Genomic DNA, 27,407 nt, shown 5'->3' on the forward strand with positions numbered 1-27,407 from the left:
CAGATTTTACCATCAGAAGTGACTTCACAGCAAGTGTAGCTTACTTTGTCCCTTAGCAATGTCACACTTTAAAATTAACAACCATGATAAGAGGTACTTCACGCAGCAGATTAAGATGTTTCAAAAACGCAGTTCATTTCTTCATGTTAACAACTCATTACATGTGTTTTTCTACACCAGCATTCATGGGATGATAAGAAACAGAACTCCCAGACCGTAAGCAGGACAGTGAGCCTCACTTCAGCACAAATACTGCTAACAAATAGTTGCAGAAAAACAATAAGCTCTGCTTTGGCAATCCCATAAGCCTGCCTCAGCTGTGTAACTGTGTAATCAATATGTACAACCAGTTACGAACTGCTGTGCGACTCCATCGATACAGGATTCTACCTTTCTTTTTCGCTCTTTCTTTTTCCTCGTCGTCTTCTTTCCGAACACCGTGTCTTATGGTCCCGTGACCACCTCCTCCTCTCCCGTGGTTTGCAACGATACTGTGCTCTACAAACGATCCACAACTCAAAAAATCAATTTATATTCATTCAGCATGGTTTAAATCATGAGTGCTTTACCAAGCCACTTACAATGCTGTGGAAATAATTTGCCTCTTTGCTAATTACTTCAGTTTTTTTTGGGTCAGTTTTTAAGTTTTAACTTTACTGAAAATACAGACACTTTATTACTGCCAGAATCAAAAAATGAATTTGACACCATTAGGCAGGCTGAAAAATCTGCTCAGCAAGTCATCATTCTTTGACCTAAAGAAATCCAACAACAAATGGAAAAAAAAACAGAAATCTCTGACATCCATCAGAGTGGAAGTTGTTACAACTGTCTTCTTCGTCACACCTAACGACCCCCAAGACTTTTGGCAAAATATTCCACCAACATTCAAATGTGTTAAATGCTGGCATAATGTTGCTGACTTGCTGTAACTATAGATAACCATGACTTGTGCTCTATCCCACAATAGAAAACCTGAACGGTTTGTCCAGTTTGGGGCTTTAAGCTGGGTCATGAAGTTGGTCATTGATCTGAATCACATCATGAAATCTACCGTTGAAACACTTAGAAAATAAAAATGTAAAAAGTCTAGACTATGACTGCAGCATGAACTTGAATAGATTTATAATTATAACATTTTTCCTGAGAGCGGTGAGACAAAACTCCTTGCCAGTTAATGTAGCTATTGGGTTTAGGAGGGAAATACTTTCCCACATAGGGCAAGGTAGGTTTGAATAGCTTATACCATAATAAATGAAATCCTAATTATAACATTTTCTTTTCGTTCGTTTTTCCGTTTTCTTAGTTTTCCTTGGTTTGACAATCTGAAACATTTAAGTGCGAGGAAAACAATATAAACTGAAATAAATCTGCAAGTGGGCAAATACTTTTCATGACACCATAGCACAAACATTACTACAAAGTCAGCATCATTCACACATTTGTGAGGAACAAATTATTGACCTCGATATTAATAATAATAATAATAATAATAATAATAATAATAATAATAATAATAATAATAAAGCCAATGCCAAATGCTTACAACGCTCTGGTTATAGTAAAGCTGGATATTTGATATTTACTCCATACACCATGCAGTTATATTTTTACTTCCTGCCTTCAACATCACTAAAGGCCAGTCATAAAATAATATGGCACCACTATTACTACCAGATCAAGATTTAGCAGTATTGCTCATGTTGACTGACAGGTAATTATTCAGTTGAAGAGATAAGTTTAGCTGCATCTTTCCCTCTCACCGTGAGCTGCCAAGTCTAATTTGTTGTAAATGTTTATCTACTCGGCTGCCTCACATGTAATGTAGTATTCATAGCTACTGTAAATCTACGAGCGCGTCGCAATGACTGCATAAAATCGAAGTACCTTCATTTTCAGCCCTCCTGTGGCCGTGAGCGTCCTCCCCGCCCTCCCCATGCCGCGATGGGATTGTTGCTGTGTGGCCGTGAGTGCTGTGCGCGTGCTCCTCAAAACCATGTGCGACTGAAATGCCATTATCAGCAGAGATGTAAGTAAAGCTCTTACGTTGATTTATAGGAAGATCTCTACAACAGCATGTAAAAACAGAAACCTGTCCTGTGCGTTTCCCCGTGCCCTCCACTTTCCAGCTGATGTTCAAATGATGTGGATTTGTGGCCATGTTCTTCAGACTTATGAGGGTCTTCACAACCAGAAACAACATTTTTTAAAATTATTATTAGGAGATTCCAAATGTAACTAATGAGGAACTATTCTATGCTATGCTATGCTGTACTCTATGTAGAATATAAATTCACAGCCGAGTTGTACCTGGGCTATGCCGTGCCTCTCCATGCTCTGATTTGTGGCCTTGAGTCTCATGTCCATGTCCATCTGGAATCAATATTCTTATTGAGGTTACAAATAAACGTCTGTTGTACATCACTAGTTGTTGTTGCATTAAATTTTGTAGCTTCTTTCATTTTTTTTTCTTTTTTACTTTTATGCTTGAATCATTAAACTACCACAAAATATGGTATTGCAAAAGTATTCATATGTCTCAAGCTTTTTTACATTTTGTCAACTTGCAGCCACAAATGTAAATGCGTCTCATTTGGATTTTATGTGATAAACCCACAAAAAAGTAGCACATGCTCGTGAAGTAGATTATTTATTATTTTAGAAATTAAAATGCGCATGCATTTACATTCAACCTCTTTTGCTCCGAAACTCTGAAATAAAGCCTGAGGCTAAGCGACCAACAATAGATTTCTTCTTGTTCACAGGTGGACTCTGCTCAACAATTAGGTAACGTCTGATTGCAATTGGTTGCAGGTCATTTTTCGAGAAAACTAAATCTGTTCTACCTTCTTCAGATTATTTTTCAAGCACTTCACAAATAACTCAAAATGTTGGCTTATCACATCAAGCTCCAATGAAATATGTTGAAGTTTCTGGTTATGATGTTACAAAAATGTTTATTAAGAGGTCAAAGGCTTTGAATACTTTTGCATTACGCTGAATCTAACAGCTCTACCTGGCATTTCAACATTTCTGGGTGTGTGCTCCTCCTCTCCGTGTCCATGTGAGGTTGTTGAACTGTGACCATGAGTCTCATGTCCGTGGGACTTGTCATGGCCTGGAATTAACATTTTTATTTATTAGGATCTCAAAGTAAACACTCTAAAGATAATTTTCCTCAGTTTTTAATTGATTTTAACTTTTATTTTATTTTTCATATGTACCAACATAATGTCTCCACGACCTATCTTTGACTAAATCTAGTAAATATACCTGTCACTTCAACTTTTCTGTGTGTGTCCATCTCATGTCCGTGTCCATGTGAGGCTGCTGATTTGTGACCTTGCGTCTCATGTCCATGCCCATGAGATGCCGTAGGATCTGAAATTAGCATTGTCAAAAAAAATGACAAATCTGCAAAGAATTGTTCTTTTTTTTTCTCCCCATTTTGCAAACGTATCTGTTGCATATCATACATTTTTTGATTTTAGGAGAATAATGTCTACTCCATCTATCAACTTTACCTGTCGTTTCAATCGCTTCAACTTGTCTGTGGGAGTGCTCTGTCTTTCCGTGCCCGTGTGAGGCTGGGGGGTTCTGACTGTGATGTACATAGGTGTGAGGCACATGAGCATCTGAAATAATAATTGTCAATAAGATAGCAGATACAAAACCCCCCTGCTTTTTGAAGCTTTTAACTCTTTTGGGGGCATGTTTTGTAAATGTGTATGATCTCAATGTTTTGGAAAACTCCTAACTATCCCTCTAAGAGTTTACCTGTACTTTCAACTTTTGTGTGTGTGTGCTCCATCGCTCCATGTCCGTGTGAGGTAGTCGACTTGTGGCCATGATGGACAACAGGCTGAGACTCATGAGGATCTGAAATACATGTTCTCATTTAGCTTACGAGTAAATGCCTGAGTAAATATCTACCTTTTGCACATTTAATTTTCACAGTTATTTTCTGTAAACTTACATATTTAGTATTAGTGACATTTTAGTTTTCAACTCAGATATCCCTGCTTGCTATAGAATGTACCTGTCCTTTCAGTGTTTGTGTGTGTATGCCCCTCTTCTCCATGCTCATGTGGGGTTGCTGGTATGTGACCATGAGCATCATGTACGTGTCCACTGGGCTTGAGGGGATCTGGAATAAATCATTTAATATTAAGAATAGAAGCAAAGTGTTTCCTTCTTACACTTTTAAGGTTCCAGTGGCATCATTCTGTATATTTATTTTCCCAATATTGTGATTTAAAATTTCAAAATCATACAGCACCTAATTTTAAAAGTATGCTACTATTTCTTGATTAAGATTTCAGATCATTTTTATAAACTTGCAGTGCCTTGAGAAATTATTCACACATCTGCAGCGTTTTCTTACTTTGTTACAACCACAAACTTCAGTGTATTTTAGTGGAATTTATTTAATAACAGACCTACATAAAGTAGCACATACAAATACAGTGAAAAGATTGTTGACCACTTAAACTGACATGCCTGGCAAGGTGTGCATTACTCAGACAGGCCACCGAGTGACCCAGGATACGTAAATCTCAGCCCAGCTCAGCTGGAAAAATCTTTGAACACAACAACAAATCCGACCTTTCTAACAGTGTTTTTATTTTTTTGTCACTGTTCAAAGAACGTCAAGAGCCGTTTGCGACAACCTGCATCGACACATGTGGAGCACATGTGAAAAATGGCGTTCCGGTTACAGCAGACCAAAATCTAACTTTTGGCCTACATACAGAGCACCATGTTTTGCACATCAGAGAACAACCAGACTCACTGTGAAACATGGTGGTGGCAGCATTATGCAGCGTGTCACAGCTGATGGATAGACGAATACTGGATGAAACCCAGTTAGAGGTTTCATCTAACTGGGTTTAATTAGAGACAGCAATTAACTTGAATGGGATTAGAAGTTCACCTACGAGGTCTAAACATCCAGCTAGGGCTGCAGCTTAGATTACTTATTCATATGTTGCAATTCAGCTGAAAGTCTTTGGCAAGTCCTAGAATTATTGCTTATAGAAACTCTTCAATTTGACCGAACTGGAGCTTATTCGCAAAGAAGAGCGGGCAAATATAAAACATTACGCACATTTCAAGTTGTTATTTGTAAAAACTGTCAAAACCTGTATCCTTTTCCCTCTAGTTCACAGCTACGTACTAATTCCTGCTCCATCACATCAAATCCCAATAAAAACGTTAAAGTTTGTGGTTCTGATGAAGAAAAAAGCAAAAAAGCGACAGGCTGTTTTCTCTCTCTGATGTTTCCATCAGTCCAGCTTCAGATTATTGCGATTAGATTATTACATCCATACTCTATACCTGTCCTCTCTACTTTATTGTGTCCATGCCCCTCCTCTCCATGTCCATGTGAGGCTGTTGTTTTGTGGCCTTGTGCGAGCCTCTCATGCATCTGGGAGACTAATGCAATAATGTTCATTAATATAGGCAGCAAACATTCACATCCACATTTGCTGTTTCTGGTAAGCATGCACAGTAAAATAAAGAAACCACTGAAGCCAAGAACACAAACTGAATAGATACCTGCTTTCTGAGTATTACCGTGCCCCTGCTCATCTGTTGCTGTTTTATGGCCATGAGTCTCATGAACATGTCCATCGGATTTGTGAGGGGCTGAGACAGCTATTGTGAAAATAATACGTCTTTAAGATGTTTTTTTTTTTTTTTTTTTTGGCAGTCATCCAGAAAACATTATTATTCTTAATAGTAGAAGTGTGTTACCTTTTCTCTCCTCTCCATGATGAGATGATGTCTGGCTCTGAATTACATGTCCATGTTCCTCAGATGTGTGCTGGTCTAGCCAATCAATTTTATTGTTAGATAATAATAATAATAATAATAATAATAATAATAATAATAATAATAATAATAATAATAATAATAATAATAAAAGAAGAATTTTACTTTCATACAATTTTACAAGGTGTAACTTGTGGGTAAATCTACTGAAGCCCTGAAAGGCAAGTGATTTTCCTCCATCTTTTTCAGGGACAAATGTTTGGAAGATTGCATATCTACTTTTGTTTGTGAGCAAGTCGAATACTTTTTTCTTGGAAATCATCACAGTTCCTATTAAATAAAGGAAAAACTGTTGGCATAGATCCTTCAAAACACTGCATAGTAGACCAACAAAAGCGAACGTCGATTTTCGCCATGGCTTACGCTAGAGAATGTAAAATAATCTTTGGAGTAGCTTTTTTTTAATCACTGCAATAATAAACACATTTTCTGTACTTCTACAAACTTCATTTGTGAATTTATTTTGAGGCAAATGTGCCAAAATTGTCCAAAATGGGATTTTTCTTTGGTTCTGTTTTCTTTTTAATAAGAAAAACGCATCCTAACAAATAAATAAAAGAAGCGTTAATTAGAGATCAGACTATAAAAAAAATCCCACATTCACACACGATACCATTCATGAGCTCACAAATCATTGTGTCAGGAAGGAAAGCTCCAATTTATAAAATACATCATGTGTGACTTATATCTCTTGCATTTCAAGCCTTCCACATACATCAACCTAAGCCACCTGATGCAGTTCTACCACATAATGCAGTTCTAACCACTACAACTAATACGGGTACCTTTCCTTTCAGCTTGTGTTTCTATGTGGCCCTCTCCATGATGAGATGATGTTTGCTGCTTCAGAGTCCCATGCGAATGTTCCTCAGTCGTGTGATGGCCTAACATACCACATTATTATAACGTCATCCATTAAAAGAACTTTGCACTTTTTTTGTTTCCATTTCTCATCTACTTCATTGGGGTGGAGCTAACATTGCTGAATGAGTATGAGTTCTCAGGATGCTACAGAGGTTAGGAGCTCCAAGTGAATGTATGTGTATAAAAAACTAAGATGGAAAACGTGAAACTACAGGGAGACGGCTGATGATGTAAGGAAACTCTGCTGGCTACAGGACGGTTTTTCTACCTGTGGATCCATCACAATGACAGAAAGCTTTTCTGTTTGCATGTTTTGCCTCACCTTTCGCTCCATGAAACTGTCGCTCAGATGTATGGGAGACTGATGAACATCGTCGTTAGCAACACACAGTGTAATTATTATCTTTTATTCCAGATGTACACACCAGTAACATCCATGGAATTTAAGTAGTCCAAAATGACATGATGTGCAAATGATAATTTTTCCCAACTTAGATTTTTAAACTTTTCTGTCTGTTTACTGAAACAATCTGCAACTATATGCTGATACCTGTAGTGTCAGCTGTTCTGTGCGGATGCTCCTCATGCCTGTGACCAGCTGGTTTAACGTGTCCCTGGGTGTTGTGTCCATGTGGGTCTGACCCAGCAAGGTTGCAAAGAACAAAATAAGAAAAATAAATTACTCTGTATAGTTCTTAATTATATTTTAGTCCTCACATCAAGCTTTCAATGTCTTTCTACCCGTTTGTTCATGTTTATTTCTCTTGAGGAAAAAAAAAAATCCTGGTAACTTTAATTTTAATAAAATGATAAAGAAACCAACCCCAGCCCCACAAGTAAACAAGATACCTATGCTGTTAGTTTCCTCTTGCCTATTTTCCGCTGAGCTTGTTTCGTGTCCGTGGTTCTCGTGGTTGTGGAAGACTGGAACATTGAGATTTTTATGAAAATTGCGATAATTTATAAAAGAAAAAAAACAACTTTTAAAAGCTTCTAATGTTTACAGCATTGTTACTTTCAAAGTCAATCTTTTTTTTTTTTTGTTGACTTTGGATTGACTACGACAGAAATAAACTAGAGTTCAAGCATTCATTTATGGCGTTAAGCTTTATGCTACATCCTGAAATGATACCTTGCCTTTCTGGGAATTTTTCACCCTCTGCTCTGTGTTCAGATGCTGCTTCATGACCATGAGCCTGATGTATGTTTTCTTCATGACTGCTGTGAGCTGAAACACCACAATCATTACTGTAAAAGCAACACATCTATATATTTTTTACAATAACTTTGTCAAAGACTACCAGTTTAAGGACGTCCAGTCTATCCCTACACCAGGCTCCACCTGCCTGCCATGCATTTTAAAATTTTACTGCTCAAGTATTTCCTAACTCTCTATGGTATACTGCAACATATGCAATACAATTTACGGCTATTGGTTATTTTGGACATGACAACAAATTTAGTGGTATGAGCGCTGCAGTTTAGAAATGGCATATAAACTTAATATGTGACAAAGTTATGAAACTGTTGAAGTTTCATTGTTATTGTGTTATTCTGAGCCCAATAACATTATTTTTATCTCATGTCACTCTATTAAAACCCTCTGTCTGTCCTGTTGAGGATTCACTCACCTCAGCATGCTAAATTCTTGACGTTTCTGACAAGACAGACTTCAACTTTCTGTTTGAGTAAGCTGATATTACTTGGCCACTTGGGAGCGCTCATGGACGGTTTATGGCTGATTGAACTTTCAATGCAACATGGTCAGCTAGTTATGAAGTATGAGGGGATCAATGAAAACCCACTATAAAAAGTAACTTATTTTGCCATCCATATACACATCTTTCACCCAGTGCACACTTAGCATCTACACCTGACACACATAAACACCTACACACTCAATTCATGAATAAATAAGATTTTACTTCAGAATCAGAATAAAACCTGAAGCCACATAGAAATGTGTTTCTGGTTACATCAACAGGCTTGGCAAGATAGACAGCAGAGCTACAGCTTTAAAATGAGAAAAACTCTAAAAACAAGAATATACCTTTTATGTCTTCATGCCCTTGCTCATGGCCTTTCTCTCCATGTGACTGGGATGAAGTGGGTGTTTTGTGGCCGTGCAGTTGATGAGCGTGTTCCTCAAACATGTGGGAAACTGTCACATCACAGTTGCCATTGTCATAAGCAAAGCCAGGGAGAAAGCAGAGACTAGGATGCATTCCTGCCTTTTTTCTGTCAGGGGGTCATTTGCTACTGTTAGAGGTCATGTTGATAAATTAACCACTATTGGTTTCTACTGCTACTTGTAGAAATTATGTACCTACATGACACTACAGAGCTGCTACGTTACATACCTGTTTGAGACTTTGTGTTTTTTCCCTCTTCATGTTCAGGTAAAGTTGTTCTGTGGCCATGCATCTCATGTCCGTGTCCCTCTAACTCGTTGGAAACAATCAAGACACGATTGTTATTTCCAAAATGAGGAAAACCGTCTGGGGAGCTGAACATCAACAGCTCTTTCAGTAGCCATCAAGCTGGCAATTCTTTTTCTAAGTTAGGGCATTGTGATTTTAAGTGATTCTTTTCAATTTTTCTGTCTCTGAGGCCAGTTACAAACTATTATGGCAATTAATAAAAATAAAAAAAACACTCAAAAACTAAAAGCATTTGCCTACGTAGGATTTCTTTTGCTTTTGTTTTATCGCACTCAAGCAGTGACCTAAGAGGGTTTCTGATGAGGTTAATTTCAGAACAAGCGATCCGAACGTGAATATAGAAATTTGGTTACCTGTCTTGTGAGGATTTGCCTTTGTGTGCTGCTCTTCACCGTGTTCAGACAAGCCAGCTGATGTATGAGCCTCATGTACATGTCCCTCCGTCATATGGGAAACTGGCAAACCAAGTTTTTCAGTGAAATCTCAAACATTTTCTACTGTTTTTCACCAAAGATATGAAATCGTTTTTCTCTAATGAGCTAATCGCTAAAACTAAATCTCAGATTCATAAATACCTGTCTTCTCAGTATCATTGCTGTCTTCTACGTGCCCAGAGGAGGTTTTTGTTGAATGTCCATGAGTTTCATGTTTGTGTCCCATAGATGCATGGGGGTCTGACACAACAGAATTATTATAAGAAGCATAAAGAATTAAAATGTCCTGTTATGTCCAAGGTAATATTGCCTGCACATGTGAAGAGATACCCTTAATTTCAACATGATTTTCTGTTTGCTTCCCTTTCTCTCCATGCGCAGATGGGGGTATTTTGTGGCCATGAGTTTCATGTGTATACTCTTCAGACTTGTGGAGGTCTGAAAAATCACAAGGTTGACTGAAATAGCAAAGGAAAATTCAGGACTATATGCTGTATTTCAATAGTTCCTTTAATTTTCTTGGTTGCCTCACAGCAGTTTGCCCTCTGAATGACGTATGATTGATTAAACTGGAAATTATTCAGTCTAAGAAAACCTGAGTAGGTTGATCTGGACAACTTATCCGATAAGCTCGGCAGAAAACTCTTGTTTTGCTAATGAGCTAATTATTTTATGACTTCTGTTATCAGACAACGAAAGTGGAACGCCAGATTACATAGATTTTTATCTTAATAGCTGTACAAACTGATTTGTGATGATGATGTGAGATAGCAAACACTGGAGTGCCTCATCTGAGCCGCAGCTAATACAAGACGCTGCACATAGCTCTAATAACTTTTATAGCAGCAAACACAATTTATGCCCCCACTTAGTTTTAAGTTATGGATCCTCTTTAACAGTCTGGGCAACGACTCCGAAAGCTGTAACCAGAGCTCATCAAATAAACCAGACACTTATTTTTTAAGTTCTCCATAATTATCCTGAGATCAGCTGCAAACTTTGTCCTCTTGATATGAAAATATTTGCAGCTTCAATACATTTATGGTTCCCAGATACAAATATTTGCTATCCAGCATTTGCTCTTTGCCTATATTATATTCTGGCATAATGTGTGGCTTATGTCTGCAATTAAATGATGGCTTTACAACCACTGTTGCGTGATGTGATGGTGAGGAAGACTACATCCCAGAAATATTCATGTAGAAGGTTTTGAACAGTAGGAAAGTCTAAAATTTGAGTTATCAAAAAACACTAATTTTGCTCAAAATCTAGATGGTCTGAGTTATTTGTTCATCCAAAGAGACCAAGGAGCTGATCTGGAAGAGATCAGCTCCTTGCACAAAAAAAACAATAAACAGGTACAAAAAGACAGCAAAGCCCAGTGATGTTCTTGGACATTCAGTTGGAAGCACAGCTCACAAGCTCAAACGTATAAAAACCAAACATGCTACCTGCATGATTCCTGAAGAGGAAGGTTGTCAGAAAACCACTGATTGACAACAAAAGACAGGCAGGAAGACTTCAGTTTCCAAAGTAACACACACAATAAATGCTTAAAGGACTACTCACACCTAAACTCCAAGACATACACCACAACCTTGGTTCCAGAGGAATTAATGTAGGATTTTGGATCAGATATCATAGTTGCCTGACATGATCACTATTGACAATCTAGTGGGAATTGAAAAAGGAGGAAGCTGCACACAAACCCAAACATTTTTAGAAATGGGTTAAATAATTATAAAACTGGCGCAGTCATTAAAATGGGATTTGTGTTGAAGGTTATTTATTCAATTTGTTTAATGCAAACAGCTATAAGTGCAGGAATTTGCTGATAGATCTACTTCACATTGAAAATGAAATCATGTTAAGAGCAAATGTTTGCACAATTACAATAAACTACGGCTGATTAAAGAACTACCATCCGAACAAAATGGATACCGTTAGCCTCTGCATGTCCCTCCGCCTCTCTCCGCTGCCCTTCATGTTGAGATAAAGTTGTTGGTTTGTGGCCGTGGGTCTCGTGTCGGGGCTGTGGACTGTGGACACCTATCACAGAGTAATACTGTTTACACAAAGGTCCTCAAAAGGAGGTGAAACTTATTTTCCCCCTTTTCTCTAAAAGTCTGTTTTTCCATTTTGAACCCATCAGCTTCAGTCACTGTCTAAGTGAATCTATGATGATGCTCTTGGTGTCAAAAATTGCCTCGATGACAGACTATTTTGTCAGCAAAGAGATGAATTTATATAGATCTGACCTTGAGTTTTTATGTGGCTGTTTTTCACTCTGAGCTGTCAACGTCCATAATAAATTTTTTTATTTTGCGCACTGTCCTGCACTGAGAGTTAAGTCTGCCTCTACATTTACGTGAAATACCTGTCGCTTTAGATGCTTCCTCTTCGTCCTCCTCTTCCTCCCTGTCTTGCTCATGCTCAGTGGAGCTTGTTGCCTTGTGTCCATGACTCTCATGTACAGACTTGTGGGAAACTGAAGAACCATAGTCATAATCAACAAAACAAGAACAGAGACCTTGTGGGGTATTTCCTCAGCAGCCTGAACAATACAAACTTCATAATTAGGCTCATGCTGCAGCGGCTAAAGATTACTGATAGTGTCTATTGTCTTCCTGCCTCCTGCTAAGACCTAGTTTTCTTTTTTCTTGTTTTTCTTTCTCTCTCTCTGTCAGATAGCGGATCGGCCCTTTGGGGGCATCAGCCCTGGGCTTCGATGGGGGGGGACTGTGAGAGTCAGAGAGGCTTGAACGGCTTCTTCATCGCTACCTTTTCACTCTGGGTGTGAAAGGTATGACATGCTCCTACTTTTATGTGAATGTCATAAATGTGTCTGAATGTTCGCTCCCCCTTTTTTTTAAATCCAAAATATACCTAGTCAAAGCACAAAATACCTGGCTTATGATATAGTAATGCCTTCTCACGGATGTATTTTCCTGTGTCGAGATGAGAACAAAACATCTCCAATCAATACCAGCTAACCTAGCACACACAAAACAATTGTAACGCATTTTTAATTGCCTCTGCCTACTTCTCCTTCAGGGCTTTGTATTATTCCCACTGTATGCTTTTTGGGCTAACAGATTGAGTCCAACAAAAAAGGAGAGATGTGAAACTAGTTTAGTTAATACAGAGCAGGTCTAAAGTACACAGAAACACATCACCGGCATGAACTTTAAGGGATTTTCAAAACAGAAATTAGGTGAACGAGTTTGAATTTTTTCCTAACATTTTTCTGAAAAACTACACAGTTTTTTTTTCTGTTTTTTTCTAGGAATTAAGAAGGTTGTGGCATATGTCTGGCTGAATATTTGACCACTCTCTTTATCAGAAATGATAAAGCTTATTGGTAGGTTACTGGCACAGCCTTTGCTTTTAAGCAAAACCAATAAATCTTCAGCAAGGCTAAGATCAACCATTACGGAGGCTTAATATTAGCCAACTTTATCCATTCCAAACCAGCTTCAACGTGTGCTTGAGGTAATTATTCTTTTGAATCACCCAGCTATGGCACATTTTCACTCATTATGATGTTCAAGAAGAATCCAGGAACCACCTAGGCTTAAGCCTACATAAAAAATATAACTGAGGTGTATAACATCAGCGTAGCCTGAGGTGGCAGCTGACCATGAAAGAAAGATCTGTCCAAACTAGACGCCTTCTGTCACACCTGTGGTAAAATAATGAAGAAAGATGATTTTAAAATTCAGCTCAAATCAACAGATAAGCCTGTTGAATACAATTGAATTTTCCAACAAGACAATGATTTGAAATGCACAACATGGCTTTGGAACTGCTAAAGCAGACTATCATTGCAATTCTGTGTCCTCACCTTCTACTCTACTGGTAATGGTAGAAAGCAAAGCCTCAATGTCAGGAACCAGCAAATTTAATGGGACTCTACCTTTCTTGTAAGAAGACAGATCAAATTTCCAGCCAGAATAATTCCACTTGACAGACACAAGCAATGTGTTATTTCTTTGCAATTTGCTAAAGGACATGTAACTAAATATTAGAGCGCAGTGCATATAGTGTATGCATTTGAGACTCTGTGCATAATTATAACCCTTTATGTATCAGATGAAATACAATATAAGCTCTTGGTCAGACATAAATGTAGATCAAGCATTTTCATCAACAAAAGCATGGTTCATTAAGTTAAACCACCACAGTCTTCCTCAAAGAGATGATTGCTAACAAAAATGTGAATTACTAATCAAAGTGAGTGACCACACCATGAACATCATTGAGGGACTAATGATTGCCGGACCGCTAGAGACTCCCGAGCTGCATGCCTCCATCTGTGTTTCCCCCCGTGAGGTGTTTAGAGCGGGTGCTGTGCGTTCTTTTTCAGACAGGGTGGGATTCAGCAAGCATCCTGCTCCCCTGCGGTGCATCCCCCTCCAGGCTACCTCCCACCCACTCGCTCTTTTCTCTCCCCCCCTCCCTCACTCTCTCCCCTACTTTCCCCGGGGCTCCGGTGAGACAGGACGTCGGCTGCTGTTCTCACAGCACCCAGAACCGTTTCACACAACTGGCATCATGCCATCGTTGCATCTCATCAAAGTCTACCCTGCCTACATCTCTCTGACTGTGTCCTACTCTGGCCCAACCAGACCCGCCTTCTCACACATCTGTCACACTCGCTCGCGGTAGCGAAGCGGGATTCTGAATCACCGGTTGTTTCGGGGGCTGCCGTTGCACAGCAGAGAGCGTAAATGAATTTGATCTCGGTAACCTGCGCTGCCTCGGGGGCAGGATGATTCTCGGTATTAATCTCAGTCAGCTCAGCCCCAAAACTATCTGACATCAGACGTTGGCAGCAGAGGCATTCCAGGTTCTTGCTCATTCTGCAGCGACTAAAAGCGAAGGGGTGTGTGAGAGTCAGTCGGGCTTTGTGAGGATAGACAGTGATGAAGCTCTTGAGCTGCCCCCTCGCAGGCACGCTGACACCATGCCTAAACCAACAGACAGTTACCTCTAACAATACAATACGTCTTTATTTATTCTTCCAGAGTTTGTACATTAATGCTGCAGACACTGTAGTTTGTAATGTGCTGCAGCTGGGTGAGGTTAAGTTAGGCTTTGCCCCGATTCTGTCTGCTTTGTCTCCGTGTCTTTTCTTGGCTCTGATCCTGTGGCTGATGTTCCTCAATCCCCTCAATGTCTCTGAATGATGCAAACACAATGCCAACTGAAGTCATTCCTTCAAAGACTTCCCTATATCGCACTTTAAACTTTCCCTCATCAGTACGCTCGCTCACCCTCACACCCTCAGTGAGGAAATCTCAGTGAACTCAACAATTCCCTCTGACATGTGAGATGATGCAGTATAACATAAAAAATGATCCCAAAATAAAGCAGCCTGGTTGGAAAATGACCCCCCAAGTCAGATTTTCACTAATCTAGTGAATGGTGTGCTTTACCTCCGTCAGTTAGGCTTGAATGATGCAGAACTTTTACAGTAGTCTCTTCTATGTATTGATGAAGATGATGATGATTAGTGACAGAGTGATGAGAGGAACCTTCTGGAACAGGGTGGGACAGATGTGAAAGCTCAGGGACTGTTTCTGAACGAGTGAACTCCCGTGGCGGGGAAACTCCGTCCTCCCCTGGTGGAGACGACGACGAAGGAGGATGGAGCTCTGTTCTGACAGGAAGTGTGTCAGATTGTCCCATCGGTACCAGCGGAGGCTCAGATGAAGTGCGGGTGGATAACGCGTGGTGCGTTTGAGGGACTGAGCCCTCTGTAAATCTGCTTTCTGGCGCTGGAGCTCTGCTGTCTGTTGAATCAGGTGCAGGAGGACAGAGAATGTAAACGCAATGAGGAATGAGCAAGCTAAGGCATTAGCATAAGAGATGCTGCCTCAGATTGTTTATCTGAAGAAAGCCTAGCTTTTCTTTTTCTAATTCACACACGTGCGCACGCAGAAAGTGAGAACACAAAATGAAAGTGTGATTTCACACTGCTGAGATAGGCTAAATTCAAAAGCTGTTCCACAACCCTTTCACTGCTGGAAATACTGTTCAGCTTACAAACATTGTGCGTATTAGGGGTGTGACCATTGTTGACGTGGTTGTAAAATAAAATAAAAAATACAATATCATTCATTGTGGTGTTACCCAGTCATAACCTGGAGTGTGTATGCTTAAATTCTCACTATGCTGAGAATCAATAAAAAACATCATTTGTATCCATAAATTCTCTTTTTTAGGAGGCATCACTATGTTTCCTACTGGTTTAATGATTGCATTGACTGGTATTTGTCATTGAAAATACAAAAGTATGTCTCCTCACAAAATAGTCTTTTAGATACAGTACTATTTTATTTATGTTTTTATTTACTTCCTTAATATTTTGCACTCTACATATGTCACATTTCTCTCAGCTCAACACACAAAAATACCACTTCCCTGTTAACTTGTCAAGTCCAACTAATAGATTAGTGGGGGTTTTTTGTATTTGGTGCTCATAAAACCCTCTCTCTAATCCTGCTTCACTGAAATTTTTATTATCTGATTGTATAAATACCTTGCAATATCTGTTATAGGGAGCACATCTGATATTATTAGCGATTCTGAAAATGTGTATGTCTTTATTTTAAATCATGTCTCTTAATTACCACAGAATATTTATGACTGCAGTTTTTCTTTTTGGTTGATAATCTGTATAGATGTTTCTCAGAATTGTTTTTTTCTGTCAGTGCCAGTCAGATCGATCAAGAATTTCCTCTTCACACTGTGTAACTTAAGTTGCATTTAGATAATGGCGTCTGTAACAGAATCTAATCCTATAATGATGCTCGTCTTCCATTGCAGGACTGACATAACAAAGATTAATTCTAAATTACTACCATATTCTATTTTGTACAGACATTGGAGTTGCTACACTAAACACACTGCATGGTTTGAAAGACAGAACAGATAAAAGCGACCTTACTCACTGGCTATAAGAGAGTTTGATAACATGCTATAATTTTATGCCTGGAAATATTTTAGGAATTTCTTGTTCTTCGTACGTTTTCAGAACACAAAGCTAAAAAGCACAAATGGCTAATGGGCAAACTAAGAGGAGGGGGCAAAAAACGGTTGAGCAAGCAGGTTACGTGTTCTACATTCACTAATATTTCTGCAGATCATAAAACTCAGATACACACACCAAAAACTGCTGGCTCATTTTTTTCAAAGCAACAAAATCCTTATTATCTGTGTGCACCGGTTTTTTAAAACGTTCCGCCGGTATTTAAAAGCTCCACGTTTTTAAGGATGGAAGCCCCCTTCCCATCAACCTAATCTTTAGATTCTTAGGAAAAACTAAAGATTGTCTTAAATCTGACCCTGTAAGGTGTAGGAATAACTTTGAGCTCAACTATACCACCTAAATCAGGTTATTTTTAACCCAGCAATTTTTAGAGGGTGCAATTATGTATTGTAGTAAAACAATACTAAAGCACAGCTAAATTATCAGGTTCTATGCGTCGTGCCTACCTTCACTTTTATCAAGATGATGAGGGTTCGGAAAACTTAAAAGTGAGTTTCCAACCTCAGCAGCGGGGGCTTTGAGGTCCGAATCCTCTGCATGCACAGAAAAATGTAAAATAAAAGTTTTGTTTGCATCCATCTGCCAGCGCCATTGCTCTCTCATGGACTGCATCAACAGTCTGAACTGATATCCATCATAATCCTATAGAAATGCACCCATCTGTCCAAATGGACTCACTAACAGTCCCATGATGACACAGTCTCTCTGGTACACACACGCACACACCCGCACCTACTGCACACACACGACGCCGAATGCATCCCCTCTGTTCATGTGCTTACACACGTCTAGGTGTCCTCCTCACAAATGGATTTGCATATAATGAGATCATTTATCACTTCTTCTACAATCATCTAAGAAAGTGTAAATAATGCCCAAATGTCACTTGTCAGTCTTAGCATTCTCATCATTTGTTACAAGAGTGTGAGGCGCTGATTTGGCTTCGCAATAATGAAGCCATTGTGATTCAGGATCTGTTAGCATCTGCACGAAATCTTAATGGAAGTCAAACAGCATGGATGTTGTTAATGTGTCACATGATTTTCAAGCCATGAACCAATCAGTCGATAACCGGAGCCGAGGTTGGTTCTTTGTGAAAATTCTAGGATTCGAGGAGAGCAGCGTGAACACCAGCCCGTGTTTGCACACTTTTCCGCACGTGCCCGACCACGTGACTGTGCGTTTTGAAGCTCTTGTTAAGTTCCAGATTTTGGATGAAAAATAAAACAGTGGTCACGTGAACGTCATGTGGTCAGGGCTTGTAGATTTATGACAAGGTTCAAGGATTGGGTCACTATGACCTGAAACCCCCCCAGCATGCCTACACCCATCTGTCCAGACTGACCAATGAGCTACGTGCCCGGTGGATCAGACTCTGTTGCCAATAGATCGCTAATCCTCTGAGCGTGCTCAGTGATGTAACTGGGGCAGAGGCAAGACAAAGGATGCGAGTACTATGACATGGCTGTCTAACACCTAATGTTTGCTGTAAGGATTTCATAGATACATCTGGGCAGGCAGCAGACGTATCTGCGACACGACAAAACCCTTCACTTTCCATTATTCCTTCCCATCCAACCAGAAAATAGTGAGATATGAAATAAAATCCATCCATAATATGATGCTACAATTATTTTCTAACTTCCGATTCTGGTCGAATACCTTGAAGCTTCAGAAAAGATGAGACATTAAAGTTTTTTTGTCATTTAAGATAACTAATGGTGAAAAGTGAACTACTTATAGACGTCATAGTACCTTAGCTACACAAAAGCTTGGCATGTCAGTGTGTTGTGTGTGCGTTTTTGTGCGTGTGCGTGTGTTGTAGAATGTGCAAACAGTAGTGGCGGCCGCTTGGTGAGAATGGGACCTAAGACCTCAGATCCCCGGGAGGACACAGAGGAGATGGAGATGATTTATGGGTTCCACTGAACTGCACCATATGCCTGCCATAAATCTAAACATGCACACACACACACACTCTCTCACATGCACACACACCTACACACAAAAACGAGGTTTACATACAACAGGGTCAGGCTAAAACCTAAATACACTCCGCTAAGCCTAAGATTTTTAAAAAGGTAGCAGCAGTACAAGCTCGCTGTTGAATGGGATTTTTCATTATAGTGTCCCAGAAGGACAGCTGAACCCTTTGAGCTACTTATATTAAATACAGTCATTTAGTAGCATGTATGTTTCTAGAATTAACCTCCTTTTATTTTTTTATTCTCTGAGCATACATATCCATATGTAAAAAAAAAAAAAAAAATTCAAACTGGGAGTGTCTGTGAACATAAGTTTCCAGATCTTCCAGATTCTCAATTGGATTTGAATCTGAACTTTGACTGGGTCATCTGAAAACTAACATGCTTCGGTCTAAATGTAGCTGCAGCTGTAAGTTTGGGGTCATGAAACACCTCCTCTAGCTCAAATCTTTTGCGATCCCTGTTGAAGAAAAACCCTCAGCATCATGCTGCCACCACAATGTTTCATACAGGAGCTGTTCTGTCTAAAACAGTATTTTGTCTGAAAAGTCTAAGCTTCCTACCCTTTTCCCCAGTGTTTGCAGTGCTTCTACATGACACTGCAAGCCAAAACTAATAGGACACCCTGGATTTTATTTCCGCACATCAGAGTAAAGGGGTCTGAGTACAAATACACTCCTTAGTTTTCATAAGTTTTCTATAAGGGGCAGCTAGAGAGGCTCCTTAAACTAACATTCACGTTTTTGACTGTGGGAGAAAGCCATAAAAAAAAAAAAACATGCATGAACAGCACACAGTACATGCAATCTCCACACAGAAAGGTACTGAATCAGAAAATCAATATGTGATATTGGAATTAAGGTTGCAAAGGTACAGCAAAAACATACAACTTAAAAAGAAATACTCTGTAGGTAGTTTAAGATCAGAAAATGTTTCTGTTTCACTTAAGTTGAACTGAAACGCGCATGTTATCGAAAGCCGACGTCCTTAATGATGAACTTTCAAAGGCTCACGAGCCCCTTAGTTGAAGCTCCAGTCAGATTCTCCTGAGTCACTGCTAATCATTGAACTCTTTTGAGTTTCCTCCTGATGTCAGCCAAACAACAAAACTGCTGCGTTGTTCAAAACGCCCACCGCTTAATGGATTCCTTCAAGACCAGAAAAGGTCCGATGACATCACGCTGATGTGGAAATCCAAGCACATCCCACGTTTTGACTTCCTTTTTGGCACGGCATTAAAGGTGCAGCTGCTTACCAAGATGGCAGGTTTTAATTTAGTATGAAGGCAAGCAGCGCTTTAAGGGCTTTAAAGACCACTTTACTGTACATCGAGGCAGCTGACAGAAACTTTTCCCCATCTCTCCGGGGGTTGTTTCAGATCAGTCAGTCAGAACAAATAAAGTCTGAATATCCACAACACTTTGACAACCCAGCTTTCAAGACAGGACAATCCACATCTAACATTAATGTCAGGGATATAAATAGCCTGAGAAACGGTCAATGTTCAGCCTAAGACCTCCAGTAAGTTGGAGGATGAATTATGTATGATTTCTTCACCGACACAAACACCCCGACTGTCGGAGTCTATAAGGACGTTCACAGGAGCACACACTGGATTTGTCACAAATGTGTAGGAAGTTCCTGCCACGATGTGACTGCATCACTTAAACATCCAGAAGAAGAAAAATTCATGTCACTTATTGAAGTGGTCAGATATTTTGGACTGATAGAAAAAAAGAGCATTTCTTAATTTTCAATGGTAGGCTTCCTTCTGGGCATTGTTTTTGTATATGCGAACACCAAAAGAGGCTCCTTAGACTCCGCTGCGCTATCATCATCTAATAAAGAGAGACTTCAAAAGAGGAAATTCAGCTTTCCACTTTGGAAAACCTACCCACTCATTTTTTTTACCTACTCCCAAACTTAAATGAGCAGATTACTACAATTTACTACATATATTAGCTACGAAAATGTATGTGCGTTACTGTGTACATGGTGATGTATCAGGTCACCAGCAAGTTAAAAACTAATCAGTACACGCAATCAATTTGCCTCTTTATGTTTTCATTCTTCACAGCTTAAAGTAATCCAAGTGAATTTCAGAGACAGAAACTCTTAAAGCTATTACACAGTCGGCTTTGAAATCCCCCAGCTGTGGATGATTTGTTCATGGAACTCCAGTATGAAATGAGCCAAGTGGAAGGAGACGACATCATTTGGTCTAAACATCTAAATGCACCCCAATAGGTATGAAGTCCTGTTAAAGGTCATGTAGCCATTAAAAAGTGGGAGCTTTGTGGAAGATTTGCTGTAATTGTGGAATTTGTAATGTTTATGTAGATGTGCTGAATAAATCTCCTCCTGGTTGGTCTAATTGGAGGAGAGACAATTCAAGTTTTGTGCGAAGATTTTTATTCCATAAGTTTGCCACTTTTTCATCCCCCAATGAGAATGGTGCTCCAACATCCTAGTTAGGAGTGAATCTCTGATTTACTTGGATTGTTTTGAAACATCCAAGGCAATTTCTTTTCATGTGTTTGAAAGTTCTGGGTGATCCAACAGAACCATGTACCCAAACACAGATCAAAGCTGGTTTGGGAATTGATAAAGCAGCTGAACATGTTATTCCTGGAATAGTGCCAAATGGGAAAATAAGTGAGTTTATGGACTATTCTCGAAAGCCAGGTCTATTCCAGGAAGCCAAATGATTTAAAGGAACACTACCATGTTTGATAAGAGAGAACTATGGCTACAAAAGATAGGGGTTTCTCTGCAACTTCCCAAGATGTAATAAACCAAAGACTAATAGGATGTGAGTAGATTTTAGCTGACATCCATAATTATGATCCTGTGTTGATTGGAAGGACTTCACATTAAACTCAAATGTATGAACTCAGTTCTTGTTTATAAAATCATAGTGTGATAATTTCACCTTGAGAAATAAAACAAAAAAAACACCTTTATTTGACATTTATGGCCATGAATGTTTTTAAACTTCTGGCAGTGTCACTTGTAGAAAATTGAGAACATATTTCTTTGTAAGCTAACCAACAAGTCAGTGTAGCTTATGACCAAGAACTGAAATTGTCCATTTAGAACCTCTGAAGCTCACAAATTAACCCAGTTTTAACTTACTCTAATAATCTCAACGAAATCTCTACAAACTATATTACTAGGAGTTGTTGTGCAGTCAACGATTTCTCCAAGTGTGGCAGTGCCAAGCCAACAGACGTCTCCTCATTGGTTCCATAATATGTTTCATATTGACTGCAAAGCAAGGAAAGGTTAACCTAAGGTGTCTCATTGTCTTGTAGGCCAGGATTGTTGTTTTCTGTTGTTTTCAGTCTCTGGATGAGCTAAACAGCTGCTGTCTGCTGCATCATATCTGAGAAACAGACATGAGAGCGTTGTCAATCATCTGTTCCAGCGCCCTGTCAGAGAGACGAATGTTTCCCAAAATACTGAAGCACTTCTTTAAGAAATATTGGTGAAGTAAGTGTCAGAATCTTAAAGAGGGGGAGCTTAAGAGGAAAAAAATAGCCTTAAGCATTTTATTGTTGCAAAATCATAAAAGCACTTGGCTTCTGTTGGTGTGACCTTCATGCAAAGGTAGATTTGCTGTTTTAGGACTAAATAACAAAGACACTTTTTTTTTTTTTTTTTTTGCAGTGTGTGCCACTGTTGGTGTAACTAGAACTACATGTCTGCTGGTGTACACTAGACAGGACTGAAGTGACATTATGGGGTTAGGCTTCCACTACTTTTCTTTTACAGTAAAAAGGAAAATCTACTCGGTATCTCTATATATGGCTAAACTACGTTTCGCACCTTCCAAAGGAGAACTTAAAGGCTCGTGTGTAACGGCCGGCGACCGTTCAGCTTCAGAGATGACTGTAACTTCAGTTTCAGCTTCAACGTCATCCTCACCCTCTTTCCTATCTTCATTTCCAGGAAAAGAAAACATACAGTGTGAAGGTAAAGGGATGATTTTGTTTTTTGTTTAACTTTACAAACTTGAACAAATTAAACGATGCCTTGGCAAAAGCCGGATCTGTCCTCCAATAATGGGGATAATTTGCAAATCAGAGATGCTTTACTCTGTTCGCAACTGTTGTTTTGGGGACAAATGGCAAATATTTTTAAAAGCTGTTTGTGATGTGTTCATGTGGATTGAATATCCTGTGATTATTAAAAATGAAAATGATGACATCTTGAGAGTCGACTCTCACTTTCTACACTAGAATCCCCAAAACACTGCTGTTGACTCATTAAACTCATAACGAGGTTAGTAAGTTGAAAAAGTTATTGGCTGAGAGGAAGATGAAAAATTAAGGTAGAAAAAAACTTGACTCAAAATCTCCTTCAATGTTACCAACACCGACGTTTTGTACACCTACTGGTGGAACACAGGTGTCACAATCTCAGAGAAAGAGTCTTTTCAAAAATAGGGGAAAAAAAAAATCCCATTTAAAAGTCTTCATGCCATTGAATTGAAAATTAATTTGTGAGTTTGAAATTAGTTGTCCACAACTAACACCACACAGTCATCAAGAATATTTTATCAAAGCCACAATTTGCTCAAATAAATCACTCAGCTGTGTCTTGAGTGTCAAAGGAGGTCACTTTAGAGTAGCTCTCCGCAGCCTGGTCCAATTGTTAAGTTTACCCATGCATCCACTCGTCTCTTACTGTCGGGCCATGTGGAGGAAAGCCCAGTTCTGTCAGGGTAGAAGTTGCCACTTTGCCGATCGTTTCTGTCTAACAGCTCGGAGGCTGAGAGCCTCTCCACAGAGAGAATCCCTAATCAAATTCCCTTTTATTCCTGCCTTCCCTCGCTCCTCACCCTGAATCACACTGCATTACAACAAACTAACATATGCCCACATCCTTATCTCCAATTGCTCCCTCTGTTCTCTCTCGGCTCTGTTTTGCTGCTCCATGCACCGACATATGCACAAGCTCCCCCCCCCTCATCCCTCCTTCCTTCAATCCATCAGTGGCAAACTGTCATTAGTCTAAATATAAAAAGCAGATATGTGGAAGAATTCCTTCTGTGCAGGTTAGTGTGATGTTCTGTGATGAAAGGATGTGGCGACAGAGAGATCTATTAATAATGAAGCTCCAAGGGCTCACCAAGAGTAGAGATGTGAGGGGAAAAACGAAAAAAAAAAAGAAAAGAAATGAGCAACTGGAGAGAGCCAGCTGAACATCACAGGGGAGAGAGGTGGAGTTTAGCAGGGATACAGATGGAAAAAAAAAATAGATGGTTAACTTCAAAATTTCAGTGCAACAGGAAAGGGATAAGAAGCGAGCGGGGAAGAGAGGCAGAAATGAGTAGCACATCTTCTGGTTTGCTGTGCATTATTACTTACTAGAACCGGAGGGGGAACCAGCAATTGTACCTGAAAGAGAATAAGAAGAGGAAGCGGAGATGAGAACTTGTTTATTTATGCATTCAATTTGCCTAAAGACTTGACTCTGGCTCATTTATCAGACACAGGTGGGGGAAAACTGCTAAGAAAAATAAGGGTTGCAGAAGACCACCTCTCACCATCCCGGAGTAATTATAGGATCTGAACTGTCTTCCCCCTCATCCCATATTTTCCTCTTTCCCAGATTCATGTGTTCGTTCTCCCCAGAAAAGTGTCTTTCTTATTTCCATTTATTTTCTTTGTTTCCCAAATAAAGCTTATTTTTTAACTAAATTTAGATTTAGTTTTGTGATGTTTAATGCGTTATGTCTTTTTCAAGCTATGGCCGTTTTGCTTTTCATTGCAACCAAGCGGAAGCTGCAAACATTTCAATTTTTAAATGCCACTAATGGGATCCAAGAGTTTTAAAAGGCCAGGGGTGAGGTCTGAAGGTGTGTGACAGTGCTAATATAAGTGAGTTGGAAACAACAGCGTAGTGGGGAGGAGAAACTGACAATTTTCTGCAGTGTGGGTGCATGTAAAAGTGTGTGCGTCTCCACTGGTGTTTCTCTTATTGCATAAAGAGTGTGGCAGTGTAAAAGCAGAAAAGTGGGGAGGGGCTGCCCTAGATTATTATTTTATCATAGCTAGCTGCTGTGCCGGGTTACTCTCTCCAAAAGGATTTCCTCCTCACACACCGCTGTGCTGTTGCACATCCCTGATCTGCTCTCTGCAAGGAGGTCACAGAAACTCCATAGAGCTTAGAGTCCTCATAATCTTTCAAACCGTCCTTTTCAGCCTGTTCTTCTGATTCTACTTTTCATTCAGGACCTGAGAGTCATAGTAACGACTACTGTACATTCATCAGTCCAATATGGAGCAAAAAACGTCATTCAAAAGCTTTACACATTGATTATGTTTTATGAGACAAAACTAATGAATGTCAACTCTTCTTAGATAAGAATTATTCTGAATTCAAAGATGGCTTGTTAAGATACAATTAATGCATCAATTGTACTACAGTAAGACAGACGGCTGCCCTCTGAAACAAAGTTCACACTCTTGACTTCGAATTAGTTTAAGCACCATTTGTTTCTGGTTCATCCAGCCTGTGAGAGAGCAAGACTTGAACCAGATAACATGAAGGCTTAACAGAGTACAACAAAGTTCAATCATTTGAACTTCAGAAATCAGTTTGAATCACGTTTCAAACTGATTTTTGAAATCAGTTTGATTTCAAAAAATTAAACTGATTTTTTGAAATCAGTTTGATGTTATACTGATTTCTGATGTTATACTTTTTTGTGGAAAAAGTATAACATACTTTTTCCACAAAAGTATGTTATAATTAGCAAATGGTATATCTATATCTGTCGCTTATAGCAGCCATAAAAATTAATCATATCAGTTGTAATTTTAGGAATTATTTGAAAAATGTCTGACCTCCAGGTTTGTCACATTGTAGTAAAAACAAAACCCAAACAGCCCTACAATGTTTGGGTTTGACAGTTTCTCTTTACCAGCATCTAGAAAATATTTTCGGCAGCGCTGACCAATTCTCCTATAGTGGGAAAATCAAAGAAACTACGTTAGATGAGAGGAGAACTGCAGATCTATAAAAGTTTGTCAAAAACATTTGGAGTCAAATTCTAAGATCATCAGTTTAAATATACATGCAGGAGTTGGGTTTTTCTAATGTGTCACCACTTTTCTGGGTCTTGATCAGTACCTGAGCTGTCACCTTCACACAAAAGGAAAAAGTTTAGATGTTCATGAACAACACAGGAAACGTTTCGGCTCGAGTTTATCTCGTGCTGGAAATTGATAAAACACTAAAGTTGTCATGGAGTGAGAGCAAGACGACCAAAAAGGAAGCCTCTCCACCCAACTTTCCACAGGGATGAGCGAAATGCATCCTGGGAAAAAAATATCTCTACATTCTCCAACTTTACCTAGCATGAACACTTACTGTATATCTTTAAAACTTGGAAACATTTGTGTCTTCCAAAAGGGCAAAAAACACTAAACAAGTCCTAATTAGCAACTAACTACAGTTTAAACTTTTAAAAATCATTCCATCCTGAAAATGCTAACCCTCGAAATAAACTATCAATGGCCCAAAATGTATGGCGCTTTATTCGGTGATGTGTGGATGCAAACGTCTGACCAGAACTGCCTCCACCTTGAATTGGATGAGCACAATGCGTGAAGCAGGTACGTACAGGTGTTGGGGGTTCCAGTTGGTGCAGGCAGATAGGAACCTGCTTTCCAGGACTTGGCTTTGAAGCCCTTCTTGCATCGCTGGCAGTCCTGCCCGGTGGTATTGTGTTCACACTGGCACTGGAGGTTCCCCTCAGTCAGCAGGCACTGGGAGGCGTGGAGGTTACACTTACACCTTGGAGAAGAATCAGAGAAAATAGTCGACATATGTGAGAACATAGCCTGTGACCCACTGATAGTAGCGTGGGGTGGGGGGTGGGAGAAACATTGTAATTTCACCCGGCGTGTTAATGAAATTCAGAGAATAGGTTTTTACAGAGGAATGTAAAAACATAAAAAAAATCAGGGGCAACTACGGACAGACGGTGCAAAACCGAACACATTCCTGAAAATGAAATGCATCGGTTATCCGACTGCAGTTAGTTTTGCAGAAACATCTGAGCGGTTTACTCAGTTAAAACTACAAACCTACAAAAATAACAGATTTCATGCGGCACACCTCTTCTGCAGAGCCCCGAGACTTTCTGCTTTGATGTTTCGGTTCATTGTGTTAACTGTCACTTTTCAGTCTCAAATATATTCAGTTCTGCCTCAGAAGTCACCGACAGAACTTCAGCATCCTTTTCCTGTTTTGATGTTTGCTCTCTCAGTTTGTACAGCTGCCACTCCATCTGATTCCGGTGTTTGATTTCTCTTGCAGCCTTTCTTATTTCACCCACTGAATGAAGAAAAAAACCAAACAAACAAAAAAAAACCTTGCAATTTCTTGCAATTAGCCGTTTTATTAATCGATTGTAAAGCTTGCATGTTTTGCTGATTTACATGTAAACCAGTTAACAGTAAATTAGCATGCGAGTATTTCAGTGTCTGATTTTGTCTATTTTTGCATCTACGAAATAAAATGTGTCGTCCAAATCTGATTTCCACATGAGGTCTAAGACATACAACACAAAAGTGAACAGCATATTCCTTTTATTATATTCCCTCATGGCTTAGAAGCAAAATAATTTGACCTTTATGTTGGAATTTTATGAGACATTTTTACATAAACAAAGATTTCTACATCAGCAGAGGTAAAAATGAAAGATACCCAGAGACACTCAGACCTGCAGTAAACATTCTTCTTCTCACATTTTTGTTTTTAAATCGAAAGGTTATTTAAA

The 27,407-nt window shown here is 39.3% G+C and overlaps 3 protein-coding genes across 3 annotated transcripts in view; all 3 read right to left on the bottom strand.

Moving 5' to 3' along the window:
* Positions 1-27,407, bottom strand: part of ntng2b (netrin g2b) — a 97,485-nt gene that overhangs the window by 26,139 nt on the left and 43,939 nt on the right. The window contains exons 4-5 of the mRNA XM_044143949.1: positions 26,247-26,419; positions 23,986-24,015 (exon numbers count right to left, since the gene is read on the bottom strand). Of these exons, the coding sequence (XP_043999884.1) occupies positions 23,986-24,015; positions 26,247-26,419 (203 nt within the window). The remainder of the gene's footprint in view (positions 1-23,985; positions 24,016-26,246; positions 26,420-27,407) is intronic.
* Positions 2,114-5,839, bottom strand: LOC122846788 (histidine-rich glycoprotein). The gene is made up of 8 exons (XM_044143951.1): positions 5,758-5,839; positions 5,338-5,658; positions 4,040-4,147; positions 3,778-3,879; positions 3,525-3,635; positions 3,274-3,381; positions 3,017-3,118; positions 2,114-2,373 (listed from the first exon to the last, which is right to left on the bottom strand). Exons 2-8 carry the CDS (start codon positions 5,504-5,506, stop codon positions 2,294-2,296), a joined length of 780 nt encoding a protein of 259 aa, XP_043999886.1. The 5' UTR covers positions 5,507-5,658; positions 5,758-5,839; the 3' UTR covers positions 2,114-2,293.
* LOC122846786 (histidine-rich glycoprotein-like) lies at positions 5,926-23,500 on the bottom strand. The gene is made up of 14 exons (XM_044143948.1): positions 22,442-23,500; positions 17,075-17,161; positions 15,013-15,369; positions 11,952-12,062; positions 11,516-11,623; positions 9,716-9,814; positions 9,494-9,595; positions 9,060-9,140; positions 8,750-8,860; positions 7,832-7,927; positions 7,549-7,623; positions 7,250-7,336; positions 7,022-7,060; positions 5,926-6,719 (listed from the first exon to the last, which is right to left on the bottom strand). Exons 1-14 carry the CDS (start codon positions 22,575-22,577, stop codon positions 6,595-6,597), a joined length of 1,614 nt encoding a protein of 537 aa, XP_043999883.1. The 5' UTR covers positions 22,578-23,500; the 3' UTR covers positions 5,926-6,594.

The sequence above is a fragment of the Gambusia affinis genome, linkage group LG17 (assembly GCF_019740435.1).
Source record: "Gambusia affinis linkage group LG17, SWU_Gaff_1.0, whole genome shotgun sequence".
NCBI lineage: Eukaryota > Metazoa > Chordata > Actinopteri > Cyprinodontiformes > Poeciliidae > Gambusia > Gambusia affinis.